Source organism: Denticeps clupeoides, chromosome 19 (assembly GCF_900700375.1).
Source record: "Denticeps clupeoides chromosome 19, fDenClu1.1, whole genome shotgun sequence".
Lineage (NCBI taxonomy): Eukaryota > Metazoa > Chordata > Actinopteri > Clupeiformes > Denticipitidae > Denticeps > Denticeps clupeoides.
Genome location: NC_041725.1, coordinates 6,669,872 through 6,687,675, shown reverse-complemented (window position 1 = coordinate 6,687,675; position 17,804 = coordinate 6,669,872). Strand labels below are relative to the sequence as shown.

The following is a 17,804-nucleotide window of genomic DNA, read 5'->3' as shown; positions in this document are numbered from 1 at the left end:
TATGTTAAAGAATGAGCAGGAGGTCGAGTATTGATCCTGTGGTGCAGCGTGGCCTTGGCGGAACCCTGTTTGGCAGGAGGGCAGCCTGCCGAGTAGAGGTGTAATAATAGCGTGCGTGCCCCGGCACTCCACCAACCGAACGCCGCTCCCAGCCATTGGACGGAAATAAATTCCTCGGCGCAAGTAGGTGGTGCGCACTCCCACCCCATACTCCTGTGGCTCTTTAGTTCATTTTGCTCATTTTAACAGATAACTCAGAACTTCTCTTGATGTGCTGAACTCTCTCAACCCCGGTGGGATGAGTGGGTAGTGCCCCTGGTTGATCTGCTGTTAAAATGGATGAGTTTTCTTTTCGTGCTTTTTTTTTATTCCTCTTCCTGATCTCTCCCTACAAACCAGAGAGACTGGGAAGGGCTGGGCAGCGAGCGGTAGGACTGCTGCTGCCTCCCTTCAGCGCTTCGCATCGTGTTATGTGGCGGTCCAGCGGTGCCACTTTGAAACGCCCCCCTCTCAGGGTAAGGCACTATTTCAGTCCTCCAAATAAAAAAAAGAAATAAAAAGTGAACGTCTTTGATAAAGAGAAAAGGGGGAAAAGTCGAGCCTTCCAGCGATGAGCAGGAGAGATGTGTTACTCTGTAAAACAAGAGGACTTTAAGGGAGGAATGAAGGCGTGCTGAGGAGAAGGAGGGGGGACAAGGAGTCAATTGATTCCAAAAAGACAAGATTACTGCATGAACTTTGCTTAAGAAAGCTACTTGACTGGGAGACACACGCTGTAGCCTGGGGCAATGTGCTTATTTCACAGTTTGGCAATGTTTCCACTCGGAGAAGCAGGGGAAGGAGGGAGAATAAACGAGACAAAAAGAGAACAACCCAAGACTTGAAACTAACAAATAAGGATTAAAGACAATAAGCCAGAAGGAAACTAAATACACACAAAAAAAAACCTTAAGGGTGAGGAGATGATGAAAAGTCTGCAGTTTTAAACCCACAGGACTGAAGTTTTGCTTTATTTTTACCAGGTCTCTGAAGATCGGGCCAAACTTTAAGTGCCTAACTCGAACTAATGGAAGAGCTCTTATCAATTTCCTCAAAACCAAACAGTATACGCTGAGATGTTTGCCAAGTTTAAAGGAACAGGAGGTATTAAGGGTATTTTTGGTGAAATGTGATCACTATAATATCATTATACTAGTTTCCATATTTCAGAGAACAGAGCTGAAAGCAGAGAATTTGGCAACTAACAGCTTCACTTCTCGTACTCCTCATGTGCACTATCCAGCTAGACATTCAAATTTTCCTGAACACGAATGTCAGATAGTACCGTTATTACACTTAAAACTGAAGAGAAAGGCCTGGATTTGGATTTTCATGAGCCCTGCCGGCATGGAGCGGCATGGAGATAGGCTTTTGGACATAAAAGGCAGATTTAGGATCATCTGTCTGGAGCAGACCCGATCCGGTCTTGCTCAAGTGAGACAGACATTTCACAGAAGGCCTATGAGAAAGGGGACTGACAACGATGCTCATCAGCAGACGTCTGAAAAAGACTTACTTCAGGCCACCAGACCATTGGGTGAACATTGTCCAAAACACACACACACACACACACACACACACACACACACACACACTTGCATGCATGACAGTCGGAGAGAAGTCGCAATCAGCTTATAAGCGAGCCACCGCTGATTTCATTTTCTCATCCATTTCTGCCCCGCACCAGGAGTGACTTAATTTCATTATGGCATCTGAAGGTTTTTATTGCTGCTATCACTTTTTGGAGCCCTCTGGTAAATTGCTCCTGACTTCATTTGAATATGTCTGTGGAGATGCCTGTTCGGTGGGCGGGGGGGTGACATGAGGGATTTACTGCCTGCACGAGCAAGCACTTTCCCCCCCGCCAAACAATCATCATCTACTGTAGTTTTATATGTATATTTCATGTCATTGGTGTTCCGATGGGACTAAAATTGAATCTCGGATGTTTGTCCCTATCTTCTCTTGACACTTAACTTTACTCTATGTTACAGGATAAATTTCACCTTCAAGTTACAGTACCTATTTTGTGAAAAGGGCCAGATTTTCTAAGAAGTATGCTTAACATGTGATGCTTATCACTGTTTTTTTTAATACAAAATGAATAAGAGGGGATTGAAATTAAATTTTCTGCTTACCTTCCAGCTTCTTCTTCCTTGCCTCTTCCTCTTTCTTCTCCTTGGCCTTCAGCACCTCGTCGGTTTTAGCTGAAATCGACACAAAAGAGGAAAGTGAGTGATGTACTGAACACATGACAGTTTAGCTTCGCGTCTTTCAAGGTGGTCACAGAGGATTTCGCACTCACTTCCCCTTTCCATACTTGTGGGTATGATATCCATCATTTCGAGACGTAATGGAAGTTCACCGCTGTATCTGACTTCATTGTGTACAGTTTCTTCTTTCATCTGTGAGATTGATGGCAAGTGCTAATACCTTCCTAATCTTGCATTCATTTCAAATTGCTTTATCGCTATTACCACCATTAAAAGAAAACTGGGAATGACCCAGTTCCTGTTATTTCCTTCAACACTGATCACGTTTGCTCATTTCTAGGTTTGAATACAACGGGCTGTATGTTTCCGTTCCCGGACAAAAAAAAAAAATTCGAAATGGGTAAAATGTAAATGGATAATGTAAACGATAGATTATGGTGCAGGAACTGGTAGGCATGCGCGAACCTGAAAGAGATGACTGCGTCTGCGCCAACGCACATCAGACAACCTGATTGTCGGCGTAATTAAAAGCTTAAGAGCAATTTCGACGGCGAGGAAATCATTTGTGTACAAGTCTTTTGGCAATTCATTTACGGTGTTGACTCTGCTCTCGCTGCTGCTCCCGATCTACCCACCGAATAATGAAGACGTTCAAGGAGATTAAGAAATATAGTGCGGAGTGTGGCGGGACTATCAACAGCGCCTGTAAATTAATTATGCCGCTGTTCCAGCACATCATTTATTCCAAAGCGTTAGCGTCTCTCAGGGGCCGCGGGGTTTATTGCTATTTTACTCGTTGATGAGCGCAGCTTGGGAAATTGAGCATCTTATAATATCACCCTCAATGAGTTTTAACCTTTTTTTTATGGCCAGAGAGACAGGAAGAGGAATTGGTGCAGAAAGCTGACATGAGCAAAACAATGGAGGGCGCCGAGTTTGGAGACGAGCGAGGAAGATCAGGTTTAAAATGTACACAGACATCTTTCTAGTCTGCCGCTATGTGGGTGTGCGGCACAGATTCTTTGTTTATGTGGGTGACCCCCACCTTCCCACCCCCCCGCCAAGCCCTAATTCTCTCGTAATTGGCTCAGACAAAGCCTCCGTCACAGTTCTGCTACGGCTGGTTAACTTAACTGTTGTCTTTTTCATGGGTCCTTGATGCTGGCCTCCACCCGGCCTCGAACCCCCTCTCCACCCAGACACCTGCAGCGACTGGTCATTTTCTATTCTTTTATTATTATTATTATTTGAGGTCACACACTTTTCTTTTCTATTTTTTGGTTCATAACCCCTCGCTTACTCTTTTTCACTTCCTGTTCTTTTGATTCCTCTCCTTCCAGGTCTCGCTGCATCTCTTTTGTTCTCTCTCCATCTCCAGCCTCAGGGCAGCAGCGTGAAAATCAAACTGTTTATCCCTCCTTCCCAGCTGAGCTCGGTCTCTCACGGCTCCTGCCCCCACAAATAACTAGCCGGGGCGTCCGCTGCTCGCTGTCTGTTTAACCGCATCAACGCACGCCGCTCGCCTCAGACAGAGGTAAACACTCCTAAAGCACACGGGCGCGGCTGTAGGGGAATGTCGGTGCTGTGCGCGGTTATTGGAGGTATATTTCTTGGCCTATTAGGGACATCGCTTGGCTACCGAGTGTGTGTGCGGGCCTGTATTGGATTAGGTAATAAAATACAAAAACTGTCGGAGGCAGGGTAAAGACTTTGACTTCATCCGCACTTCATTGCGTCTCAGCCTGGAAGGCTGGTAATGGGGGGACCATTGAAATCCGATTGTGATTATATGTGTAATTGTAATCCACGGTCCCCTGGAGTCATGTAGCAATGCAGGGCTATGTTTCATTTAAATGATCCTGGTGTCTTCTTACACACATGCACACACACAAACTAAGCCTGGAAGCGGCGATAAATGCGCTCACACACACACACACACACACACACAACCAGCCCTCATTTCTGGACCGATTAGCCGCGGCTTGTTAGAATAAAATGTAATAATGCAAACATCAGGTGGAATTGGGGCGGCTCCATTATCAGGCTGTAAGATTGATGGTCTGTGGCGAGCGTGCGTGGGGGGCTGCGTCCCCGGCACAATTTAGATTCAATAAAGGCAGCGCGGCCCAATCTGATTTATCCGCTCCCGGCCCGGGCCGCGCCTGCTCACCGCCGCCCCTATTACTCTCTGGAAAGAAACAATTCATTGGGATAATACGGCCGGCAAAAGGAGAAGGTCGCTGGCCCCTGAGACAATATTAAGCAGATACGCGAGATAGGTTATTAAATTCGAGAGCGCCGTAAACGCAGCCGTCAGTGCGTAAGCGATGCAATGCAAACGAGGGGCCGGGAAAAGGGGTTATGCCGCGTATATGGATGCAAGGAAATCTAATTTTGTTTGGCTAAGGGAAGCCTGCTCAGACCCTGCAGATGATGGAGTGTGTTAAGACGACGTATTGATCAGCGAAGTCCCTAACAGGGAGAATCCAGAGGCCGAGCCCTCGGGGGTGCAGACGCAGGCAGGTGTGTGTTTCGGTCTCTAGTGGAGGCCCTGGTAAAAACCGCAGCCTCGGGCCTAAAACACAGATGCGTCTGTAAGCGGGGAGGGAGGGAGGTGGGGTGTGCCACTGCAAGGCGGCGCCAAACACACGTGGGACTTGAGCTAACAGCTGGTTCGAGGTGTGAGCGTGTGTGAAGTTTTTAACATTTACACAGAAGTTTGGACCCACCCTCAAAATATTTTACAAAATTGCCAATATTCTCTGTTTAAAACAATGCTGTGCGATGCCGTTCCATCAGAATCACCACCTCTGGCATTTATCACAGCATGACGGGTCCACGGAATCATTTCAAGCTATTTTTGTACATTTTCGCTTTCAGTTCCTAGCATGGATATTAGTGGGTGCAACTGTGACAGATCGACTAAAACTATGAAAGCGCTCATTATTAATCGAGACTGTTATTGACATACTGAACACCGAAATAAACAAATTACTATGTAATTATGGCAAATTAGTGCTGACTTAAAAAAAAAAAAAAAAAAACAACTCCACAAGAAATCAAATAAACATAATATTCATTTAGAAGAGCAAAAGCAAACTGAGCATATTTAGTCTACAGTATGTCAAAAATGTAAACTACAGGGAAAAGTAATGCAACCGGAAATAAAAAAAAAGTCTATAAAAAAAAAAAAAAAACACCAGCACTGGAATACAGACATCTTTAGGTGTGCATATAAAGATGTGTAGTGACCAAATCATCTTCATCTACATACAAAGTCTGATGCCCATCTCCAAACCTTCCAATTGCAGCTCCTCAGAGCTCCACCCCAGGCCTCGCAGTCAAGACCAGACATCAACCTTCAGTAAAGTCCTCTGTGATTAATTACCCAGCACTGAATGGCAAATACATGGGGAGAGAGGGGCATTTTTCTCAGAGGGTGGGGGGCAGGAATGCCCCACTGTCCGCACCTCTGATCCCCCTGCAGGAGGCTTTGTTCCATCCGGGAAACCCAATCCTATTATACCCCCTTAAAATATCCTCCTGGGCTCCCTCTGACATTTCACTTGAACTGCACTGGCTGTGGTGAGGTTCATGATGACGATGACGATGAGGACCATGACTGCTAATCTGTATCACTGACCAGCTCGGCAAAACAGGTAAAGCGAGGTGAACGGGTAAGTTGAGGGGTGTGCAGCACTTGTATGTACATGTTAGCGTGTGTGATGTTAGGGGAGGCCGCAAGTGTGTGTCTGTGGGACGTATGGTCAAATTCCAGCAGGAGATACTGCCAGTGGAGGTTCTATGCACGTTCCTCGCCCAACCAGAACCACACAAATGCAAAAAAAAAAAAAAAAAAAAAAAAAAAGGAAAAGACTGTGACTGCAGAGTCTGAAACTGAGCAATAGAGACACCCTGTCTGGCGGCTTGGGGGAAGAAAATGAGCGAGGGAATGAGAGAGAGCGAGAGAAAATGACTGAAAAGGCCAAGGCCTCTAATCCACATGAAAAAAGCTCCACTTCACCCCAAAGCGCTGACAAATGTTTACTAACCAGACACACACAAGAGCAAGTATTCACACACACACACACACACACACACACTCTGCTCACACATTACTGGCAACACACAGCCGTAGATACAATTACCACCTCAAACAAAAAGACAAGGAAACTTCATCAAATGATGGCATGCTGGAGAAAAAAGGAGAACGATGGAGACAGGCGGGCAGAAAGAGAGAGCGATAGCCTGGGGAAAAATCTCAATTAGAAGCTGCACTTTGGATCCTGGTGCACTGGTAACCCCTCAGGAGATGCAAACACAAACTCTCACACACGAGCATTTCATATGGGGTCAAAACAAAGAAAAAACACAACAACGGCAACAAAGAAAGCAGCCGCAGCAAAGAAGCAGTAATTTCCCCTCAACTCACAGACACCGGAGCAGCACCCACAAGAAAATCGTCCTCGGTGTGTGGGTGTGTGTGTGTGTGGGTGTGTGTGTTTTCTCCCAACAAAAATGAGAGTATGCACATAATAAATGAGAGCTATCTACATGCATTTAATGACATGTGTATGTTGCTATATGTGTATTAAAAACCAGGGGGTGGGGCTGTGTGTCCAGCCGCCAATCAAAGAGAAAGTAAATGTCAGGCAGTGAGGGAATACGATAAATCAACAGCCAGCCAAACGACAAACATAATATTACATCAGCGTGCTGGGCCATTGGAAAAACGTCCCTTTAAATCAGAAATGCACTTTACACACACTCACTCACTCACACACACACACACTGCTAGAGCAGCAATCTGATGCATACACGCCTCAGCACCTGACCAAGAATCCACAGAAGAGAACAAAAGCGTCTCACCACCCTGTTACTCATTAGAAGCCCTGGCCTGTCGTCAGAAGAATGAAATAATGAGAGCAGGAGGTTACGGTCCCGCTGGTTACACTGCAGTGCCGGCACTGACCACTAGGTGGCAGGGCACACCTCTCACCTCCGTTTCAAGTTGGAGCGTTTCTAACAACCACCGTGTGTGCGAGCGCAAGTGTGTGTGAGGGTGAATGTGTGTGTGCATGCATGCTCAAAGGGGCTTTCGTGTATGTACCCCTATTAAAACCAGTTCATGTTCACCTTGTAAGGCATAATTTGCTGTGGGGGAAATTACAACCGAGCATGAATTTAATTTGCCCAAATTACACAAATGAATGGAAGAAACATAATAGAGAAATAAGAAATAAATTCAACAATTAAAGGAGGGTTTAAAATAAAATAATAATGCATATGCATGAGCAGAGTGAGATGTCTTCTGTTCCTTCTGCTGTTCGAAGGGCAGAGATGCATGCAGAGCCGCAAACTCTTGTCTAGGAGGAATAAAACTGGCTTTATAAACAGATCTTAAGCTGATGAGGGCAAATGGCTGCCCTCTTTCTCTAAATGAGGATTTACCAAACACTGTCACGAGCAAGTAAAACTTAAATGATATCCATTAAATATTAACAAACAAAACAATTAGAGAGAGATATCTTACAAATTCCATCAATTATTCATAAAGAGCTGTCTCACTGGATTTCTATTTTAAATTTCCTGCTACGTTCTCAGAAGACTTTTCAAAGGGGAGATCAATGCTGGAGAACGCAACGGCTTCACGTCTGCCTATTGTCCGCCTCGCTCGTCAGGTCGTTTGGAGTCCGGACGCGAACTTTAAATGGGGCCATTTGAGGTTTGGCTCCAATATTGCCTGAAATTAATTACCACGTTTGCCAATGAGACATGAGTCAAACTTATTTTAGCTGTTTTATCCGCAGCAGCAGACAGCTATTCCCGGGGAGAGGGAAATGCCACACATGCTCGTTCACGCTCACCAAGATCAAGACTGATCCAGACATTTTTTCTGATCAAATATTAAACTTAAGATCTCCCCATGCTTCAACCAACACTTTTTAAAAATCTGGTCGAAGGATAAACCAAAATCACCTTCTTACTGAGATTGATTAAATATTTTTTCTTTAGTGAACTAAATAAATCTAGAATAATTTAAAAACGGACATGAGAGATTTGTGTACTTTTCATATGTGCTTCAAGTTAAAAATGAATAATAACAGTATAGTAAGCTGACAATTGAAGTACACTGGAGTGGTGTACTTTTGTTGTATTCAGTAATTTAAAATAAACTGCTGAAATGAACTATTTTGTGAAGCAGTGCCACAAAACCACTGACAGCAAAAATGGATCACAAAAGCACCCTACATTTAAAAGCAGCACTAAAACGTGCCAGTTCTTACACAAGTAAGAATACAAAGACTCCAAAACCAATAAAAAAAAAGGGATTTCAACCAGTACATAAACAGCGCTAGATGGGAGGGTCACAGTCAATCAGTCACACAGTCACAAACAATCATAAAAAGCACATTCAGAAAACCCCGAATACAAACAGAAAAAAGCCACTACAAACCACTGGAGAAAGACGCAAGAACTGGTTCCTTTAACTGGTCATTTTAAGACCTGACTTCGTAAATCACAAAACTTTTCAGGATGCCATGCAACATCTCTATTGTTTGGAATTTGACAAATAACACAATTCTAAAAGAAGCCCCAACCAGACGGTACAACCCAGCTGAGCCAGCATCACAAGTGTAGGGAGAAACATAAAGACCTGCTCAAGGCCCTTCATAATTTGTCAAAGGCTTCAAACAATGTCATTAGAAAGTGATTACGGCATGTCCTCCAAAATGTCTAAACACGATAAATCAGTTCCATTCAAGAATAATGGAATACAATGGCTTTTTGAAGGCACAGATCCTTTCATGTGTGTTCTGCAGTCAAACAAGGCTGTGCTCTCACTCTCACTTCATGCTCTCTTCAACAGACAGTGAAAAGCATCATCGTATTAAATGGTCTTATGTCCCGGTGTCATTGGGCCGTACGCTTCCACCCGTGTGTCTGTGTGTCTCTTTTAGGCTGCTGTGGTGGGAGGAGCTTTGCCCCTGCCTAATAAGAAGTCCCTCATGGCTCACTGCTAGGGTCAAATCTATTTTTATTTATTTTACAGCACAACACCATTTATGTAATTCGTCTCAGTTTAGTGTGATGTTGAATTAAATCAATCATAGGAATGGAAGAAACATTTTTTGCAGATATCTACAAGCACTTTTCCAAAAATGAAGAGGTCTGTTCTATAAAGTTGAGCGACAATCATCTAAAGAAACCTACAAAGTAACCATGGGAGGCAGATGCCTTCTTATACATGGATGACCATACATAAGTATGAGAGTGGAGTGTTTGTGTGTCCTGTGGTCATAAGCAGGTTAAAGAACTTTGAGGTCAAGGGCAGCGTGGGCAGATGGCTTTAGGTAGAGGCCTTAAAGGTGAACACACACACACAAAGTCTTCCCCTCGCTGGACTCAGAGCAGGCCTGGGCTTACCACCTCCTCCACTTGCCCCAAAGCAAGGGTCCAGAGTCTTCCCATAATTCCACTGTACACATCTGCCTGGCATCCTCTGTTTGAGCAAGCATTGCCAGGATAGGTCATGAGCTGCCAAGGTCAGACAAGAGGACACACTTGCTGGTCAAGGAGCAAAGATCTCGGTGAACAGCAGCAGAGAAGAACACAGTTCACATCCGCTTGTGTGCGGAATTCGTACAGAGGCAGTGAAACCTCAAAGGCTAAAAGCACAGGCAAGTCGTCAATCTGACCAAACTTCAACCCTGACGACCATCTTCTCCCGATCCCGTTCTTTTTGTCTATGCATAGCCTCTTTCAGTTGTCCATTCACTCTTTGTATCAATCCATTCAGTTCTTCTTTCCTTCTGTTGCATCAGAACAGGTATCATATAATCAATGAGGCCGATTGTTGAACTTGCATGAGCAGATGCATGAAAGTGAATGTGTATTGTGTAGCTGCCTGTGCGTGTGTGTGGCAAATTAATACAAGAGGGTTAGGCTCCGTTTCAGCGGTGAAAGCTCAGGCTGGACCCCATTGTGAACGAGTGCGAAGGGGGGGCCCTCATCCTCGCACGAAACACAAACGCTGGGTGCTAATCGCCCATCAAACACAAGGCCGTCCACAAAGTCGGCCACTTGCAGCCCAGCGGAGGCGACGCCGGGCCATGTGCCGCTCAATAGACACAGCGGGACCAGGGACAGCACTTAACCAACAACCACCACAAAAGGGCCAGACGCACGGTGGTCCCTGGATTGTGCTCAGTGAAGCACCGTAGTCTAAGCCCAGGAAAGGGCACCATGCTGAGGAGAGACGGAGGGCCCGGGCTGGAGGGGTGGGGGCAAGGAGGAGAAACGGAGGGGGCCATATGGAGGAGAGAGAAGAAGAAGGGTGAAAAAAAAAAAAAAAAAAAAAAAAAAAAAAAAAAATACAACATAATCACTGATCTGATTATAAAAAAAAAATCTATTGAGGATTTCATGAAAAGGAAAACGGGTTACGTTTGTCATTTGAGTTTAGGAAAAAGTAAAAACGCATCCAACGAAGTAAGAAAGGAGAGGGACAGACGGGCGGCACGCGGAAGAGAGGAAGAGGCCGACGCCGTTTCCCCTGCCAAGAGCGCCGTGGCGGCCCAGCAGACCCCCTTTGCTTTTCTCTCTCCCTCCTTTCTCATCTCTTAATGCTTATTTTCATCACTTTGCTTAAAATATTGATAATCAATTAGCGCTACGTCTGTTTTGCTACAGAATCAGTGTCATGCTCTATCACGCTGTCAGAGCCAATTCGCCACTCGCTCCGCAGTTCTTTTTCTTCCAGTTCGTCCTGCTCCCCCCCCACCCCCCACTTTTTTCCTCGTGCGGCTCGGCGGCGGCTGCCTTTGGAGGAGTCATTAAGCGAGGAACATAGCCTGAGGTGCAATCACCTATTCTCTTTCATTACGGGGGGGGATGGCGAAGGTGAGGGAGATTATTAGAACTTTGGAATGATCACAAAGCTCGGCACGGCCTGTCAGATCCCCCCTACGTGTAATTCATCTGGCCGCCTCCCCGCCCGTACAGCCCCCCCCCCCAGCACCAGGGGTACGGAGCTGGACATTATTCATGATCAGCTGCAGAGAGCTGGAATATTCCGTCCGTGATGAAAAGGGAGCTGCCCCCTTTGACTTTAAAATTAACATGCCGGTGAAAAAATTAAGCGGCTGCAGCTTGCACTCATTTTGTTGCGATAGATACAGAGATGATGTCGACAGAATTGGTAGTGAGTGTGCGTGAGTGTGTGGGTGTGTGTGAGAGAAAGAGACAGAAATGGGGAAACCGAATCAATCGTTCAATCATCTATTGAAAATCCTAATACTGCAGTTAATTCACAGATGATCTGATGAGGCCTGGGAATTGTGTCAATTAAATATCATGACCGCGATCGGAACATTGCTAATGTCAAACATGTAAATGTTGTATCATGATATAACATACCACCAAATATTGCAATAAATTACCTGCAATATGTATACTAGCAGCCCCATGAAGAATAGATAAGATAAGATGATTCATTATTCCCACAAATGGAACATTTACAAATGTCTGCAGTGTTTGTATAATTCATTCTTAAATTCTTTTCTCACACAATATAAACAAGAAATCCTAATTCATCATATTAAAGATGAATTTCTTATTACTGTTAATCTTTTGACCATATTCAGATAAGATTTTTTTTTTATATAACTGGTATCTTTCACAGATAAAGACTGATACAGACAAGTACATGAGACGTGAAAATGTAGACAATGCTTTCTTGCAGTATGGGATGATATGCTGGATAATAGAGGCTGGCGAGAGGATCACAAGACACGGCAGGCAGGAGAGTCTCCCTTGGGTGTCTCTTCACATGAAAAGAGAACGGGGTGAAAAGAAGAAGGGCCCATCATTCGGCTAGTACACCTTAAGACTGGAGTTAAGCCTACGTTTGTTAGGCTTTTTATAGGGATTGAGAATCATACGATATCATATTAACCTGCTGTGCGTAACCGCGCTGAACCACTGCCTAACAACAAGCCCACGAGTTATGATTTTTATTCAGACATGGGGAACAACATTAACTGCAACTGAGCCTCACCTACCTTATTTACTGTCCTTAAGAGAGAATACTCTCATACAGATACTGATCGGAGGTATGGAGCGTGGTATAAATGGTATGCTATATAAATTTGGCCATTATGCTGGCCTAGCGCAGAAATATCCGCTCCTCGCGAAAAATGGCAAAGTCACATCACCTGAGCGAAACCACGCCTATTTGCAGCACAAGACAATCATGTCGGGCAAGAGCACAGAGCGCACAGCAGGATTTCCACGGATCTTTGAAGACTCCTAAATTCGAATTTCCAAGAAATAAGGTCTTAAACATCATTAAAAATGACTAGTAATCCTTAAATCCTTTAAAGGTCTTAAAAATATGGCAGACCCAATAAATAAAATCAAACAAGCCTTCAATCTGTCAGCAATCCGCCGGTCGCTGCTGACCTCTGGGTTTACTAAGGGCAGGGCACGTGTCAGGGCCCGATCCGTACCGCCGCAGGCGCGGAACCGATCGGGTAAAGGGTACCGATTGGGTACTTAAAGCATGCATGGAAATGACCAGGGCCGGTCCTAGCCTGTATGGTGTCCTGTGCAAAAAAAGTCCTTATGATTTTAAAAACAACAAAATAAAATCTTGGAATCCTGGAGGGACTGCATGATAAAATATGAACAAGCTTAGTGTTTTTAAATATTTTCTGGCCATATTTAAATATGTAAACTCCACAGTTGTATACAGACAATTTTATAGAATCCCTCACATCATACAAATACCTGATATTTCACTGGCCTTATGGGTGGGATAGAAAGTCCACTTTCCGTAGAATTGCCTAGATATTGTTTTATCTGGTATACAGTTATGATATATGTTGGTTTATCTGTAAAAATCATTTTGCCTTTGCTATGGATGCATGTTACCCTTTCAAAAACAGCTACATTTAAATTTACTTATCAAATTAAATACCGCAATATATACCATCTATGGTTAAATTTATACCGCAATATGAATTTTATGCCATATCGCACAGCCAGTTGGCACTTTCTGCCTCTGCTTACGATATGACTACGAAACATCTGTTAGTAGCTGATTGTGATCAGAAGACCATTTTTTCAGCCTCCATGGTGACGTGAGAGCATCATTAAAACTGTTGAGGACTGTGTGTGTGAGTGTTTGTTGTTAGCACAAGAGGTTGCAAACGCAAATGTGCTACAATGGCATGTATAAAAATAATGTAAAAATAAAGGACAGGAGAAAGCTTAAAAAAAAAAAACTGCATGATTTGACAAGGTTTGAAACAGGCACTTGGCCAGGGCTGCTGTTTATTGCAAATGGCAGACGGAGTTTACCCCGCCAGTTAGGGGCACAATGAGGCTTGACAGCTTTGTCAGGGAATTGGAGCGGTTCAGTGGCAGGGCAGAGATTCCGGATGAATCCCGGCCCTTTCATCTCCCAAACACAGGGTCCAGGCTCCCCAAGTCTCCCCGGAAAGAAATGGGAGAGGGAGAGAGAGAAAAAAAAAAAAAAAAAAAAACGAAACAAGCGAAAAAATTGCAATAAATAAATAAACATCCGCAGAATTAGATGCATAATTCAAAACTTGAAAAAAAGGAAGAAAAAAAAAAAAAGTTAAAAATAAACAAATAAAAGAAATAAAAGAAAAGATTTGTCCAATATCGGCATGAGCTGAACTGAGCGTCCCATTCCGTGTCCTCTGCCTTCATCTCTTGCTCTGCCTCCCATCAACGGCCTTCGTGAGCAGAACACGGCTGCATTTATGGCTCCGTGCGCTGGTGGTGTGACGCAGTGGCCGATGAGCGATAAACATGAATAAAGATGGAATGAGGATAAGGAGGCCAGGTGAAGAATCATAGCTGCGCAAGCTACAATTAGCCGCGCGTAAACTGCGAACGTCTCTGCAGTCCCTGCACGGAATCCGCTCTGCCTTTTTTTTTTCAATTTAGCTGATTAGTCTCCCCCTTGTGCATGAAGAGGATGAAGTATGAAATTAATCTTTAGCCCTGTTTTGTTGGGCCGCTCTTTGCTAACAATGAGTGCCAGTAATTAGCTCGCTCATTTTGGTTCCAGAGGATTTCCCCCTCCCCTCCTCCTTTTCTCTTCTTCTTTGCCGGGCGCATCCCTGTGCCAACCGCATTGCCTTTTTTGTTCCTGGCTGCTCTGAGCCGCCCACTCTGGCCTGTCCCAATCCCCCCTCTTTCCCTCCCGCTCGCAGTTTCCCTTCTTCACACCCACACAGGGCGCTGAAGAATGGCCGCTCTGAAGGCCGCTGTTTCAAGCCCCATTACTTAGCCCCTTGTTGGTTTGTTTCACGCAATTACAAAAGAGACACCCCCTTTCACGTTATTCGCAGAAGCGCTGCACTTTTTCTTCCTGCTGCCTTTGATGTGATAGCTGGGATGCAAGTGCCGGGCCAGGCTAAATCACATGGATTTTATTACATTTTTTTTTGTTGTTGTTTGTTTGGATATAGGCTTACCGCAGGCTTCATTTGAAAGTACTCAAGTCCCGGCCACGTCACACCCTCTAATCCAGATTAGCTGCTAACTTCAAATAGAGGCCAGATTCTGGCACACACAGACATGCATAGGCCACTAACGTCAAACATAAGACTATGTGCACGAAGAAGCATCTGAAGGACTCAGAACTGAGTGATCTCTGACACTATGGAGAGAAACAACAATGACAACCCCTGAAGGACAGCTCTCAAACCCTGACACTGTCTGGTTTCTATTTATCTACAAATGGCAAAAATGATCATATCATTAAACGTGTCAACACGTTTTTTTAGCCTTATTAGTTTCATTAACCACTTCGTTAACCAAAAGAGAGTTTGATGACTGGTTAGATATGAAATCAGATTTGTGCCAAAAACAAAACTTTCCTAATATCAAACAAAAGCACGACGCTGAAATGTAAAATAAGAGTCTGGAATTTGAACAAGCTACGTTTTTGCTCACATCTCGCTCTTTTTCATTTTTGCGTGTGAGACTTTCAATTTCGCTGCTCGCGTTTTCAGTTTCATTGCTGGCATTTCAGTCGCTTCGCACCATTTTACGTTTATGCTGCCTGAGGATTCGGTTGGACTTTTGCCACAGTTCTCTCCTGTGGGCGGGGCTTCACCTCATTGGCCAGCAGGTATCTGAGTGACAGCTCTGTGATGGGAAGTTCAGCTCTTTTTAGAGAGCCGGCGCTTGAATTATCATCTGGAGCGTAAACATGAAACATGAAAGCAGAGTGACTGAAACGCCAGCAGTGAAACTGAAAAAACGAGCAGCGAAATTTAAAGTCTCACAAGCAAAAATGATAAACAGCGAGATGGAAGCAAAAACGTAGGTTGTCAAAATTCCAACCTTTCATTTTACATTTCAATGTCTTATTTTTGTTTCAATATAGTTTCAAATTATTGGCACAAATCTGATTCCATAGTGAGACCTTTAAACTGAGGTTGAAACTGTAAATATTCAGATGGTTAATAAGAGGTGTGAACCTCTTCAAATAAAAGAGCTAAGGTCTCGTACACACGTGTGGATGCTTTGATTTGCTACAGTGAGCAGAAAAATGTTTGAATTGTTCTCTTCCAAGATGGTGGCCTGTAACCACTGGTAACTTTTCACAACAAAATACAGTGACAGAGGGTAAAGAACTAAACTGACATTATTTAATCAACTCAGTCAAAGCATAGAAATTAGACGGTTTCTATTGAAAAAGCTTACAGGCAATCAATACAAAGGCCTCTATTGTCAAGAAAAACATTTGTAATTGGAAACGATTTGGTGTAACTTTAGACCAGATTTACAGAACAAATATTTACTTTATGTCTAATACCTTTCTATTAACATTATTTTTATTAATAATTCAGGGAGAAATTGGTTAACAGCGGCATGTCAAATTTGTCAACTGAATTAAACTAAACATGCCATTTCACATGACCCTGATGGGACTATTTAGACTGTGTTCAGATTGTGAGAACTCTACACTGTGTGGACACTTCGCTATAATGAACAGAAAAACGATCTGTGTTCAGTCCGCACTCCCCTGACAGCACAAACGCCAGAAAACCGCCTGGTTGAGGCGTCCATGACGTCAGGTGAGCACAGATTGTAGAACATCTAAAGCCGCCTTCAGACCAAACGTGCTCTGGGCACCGCAGGGCCCTGCACAAAAAGTATGAGTGTCCCGGTAAGACAAATTTTATTTATCACATACGTAAAAAAAAAACAGAAAACAATAACGTATTGTGTAGGTCTCTGGACACTCAGAGAAATATCAGCTTTTCCTCCTTTTCCGCTTCTTGTGGATGTTTTGAAGTGGATTCTATTGGTTGCGCAAAAAAAAGTCGTGGCTGCCAGATGCCGTGCAGCGTGAAACTTCAACCCGGAATGGCGCTGTACTCAGGCCACCACAGTCACTACCGACCCTACTTTTTAACGAGAAATTCTATACTGCCGTCACAAAATCACCAAGCAACGTCATTGCAATGTAATCGATTATGTTCTGCACTGCATTGATGCAATATCGTCCATGTCTTCATCGCGATGCATCGATTATACGATTAATCGCAAACCCCCTAATGAACATGGTCACGGCTTTGTGGTGAGGCAGAGGTAAAAGGGCTGCAATAAATGAAGGCCGAATGAGATGCATCCTACTGTAATAAAATTAAATTTAAAAATCATTACTTCAACTGAAGTAATGGCCATTTAGCAGTAATTAGAACACTTGATAACAGGCTCCAAAAATTAATCGGTTTATAATTTCATCTGAATCCTCCTCTAAGTGCTTCTTAGTGGTTTAATAATTTCAAAATGGCCATCCTCAATCATTCACATTTCAATTAAATCATTACAGTTATACTGCTGCGTTGAGGGGGATAGTTTTTTAGTGCATTTAGGCAACTTTTAACACTGGATTTGCAGGACTTTCCAGTAGTAGTTTAGAAGTTTACATACACTCATAATGGACAGGAAAACCTTGACCTCAAAATTATGTGAAATTTATCTGCTTAAAATCCAGGTCTTTGCAAGAAAGCCAACACATTTAGATGAACTTTACCAACTTTGCCTAGAGAAAATGGTCAAATGTCCAGAGTACAATATACTCGAACACAGTGGGAACAAAATATAGGGCCAGTGGTGGCCTAGCAGGTAAGGCAGAATCCAGAGCCGCCAAGGTGCCACTGAGCAAAGCACCGTCCCCACACACTGCTCCCTGGGTGCCTGTCATGGCTGCCCACTGCTCACCAAGGGTGATGGTTAAATAAAGCTGGACTGTTCTAGCAGAAGCTGCTTTCAGACTAAACGCGCATGTTGCATGTTTTTCCAAACTTCTGGTAAGATGATAATGCTGTGCTGTAGATCTCTGGACATGCACAGCATGAAACTCCTACCCGGAACGACGCTGTACACAGATCAGGCAGCCACAGTCATTACCAGCACTACTTTTTAACGAGAATATTTATGCCGCCGCCAGAAACTCACCAGGCAACGTGAACCAACCTGAACACTTGCACCACTCTC

At 43.9% G+C, this 17,804-nt stretch overlaps 1 protein-coding gene across 1 annotated transcript in view; it reads right to left on the bottom strand.

Annotated features, from left to right (window-relative positions):
• rsrc1 (arginine/serine-rich coiled-coil 1) overlaps positions 1 to 17,804 on the bottom strand; it is a 105,594-nt gene that overhangs the window by 17,663 nt on the left and 70,127 nt on the right. The window contains exon 7 of the mRNA XM_028961935.1: positions 2,178 to 2,246. Within this exon, the coding sequence (XP_028817768.1) occupies positions 2,178 to 2,246 (69 nt within the window). The remainder of the gene's footprint in view (positions 1 to 2,177; positions 2,247 to 17,804) is intronic.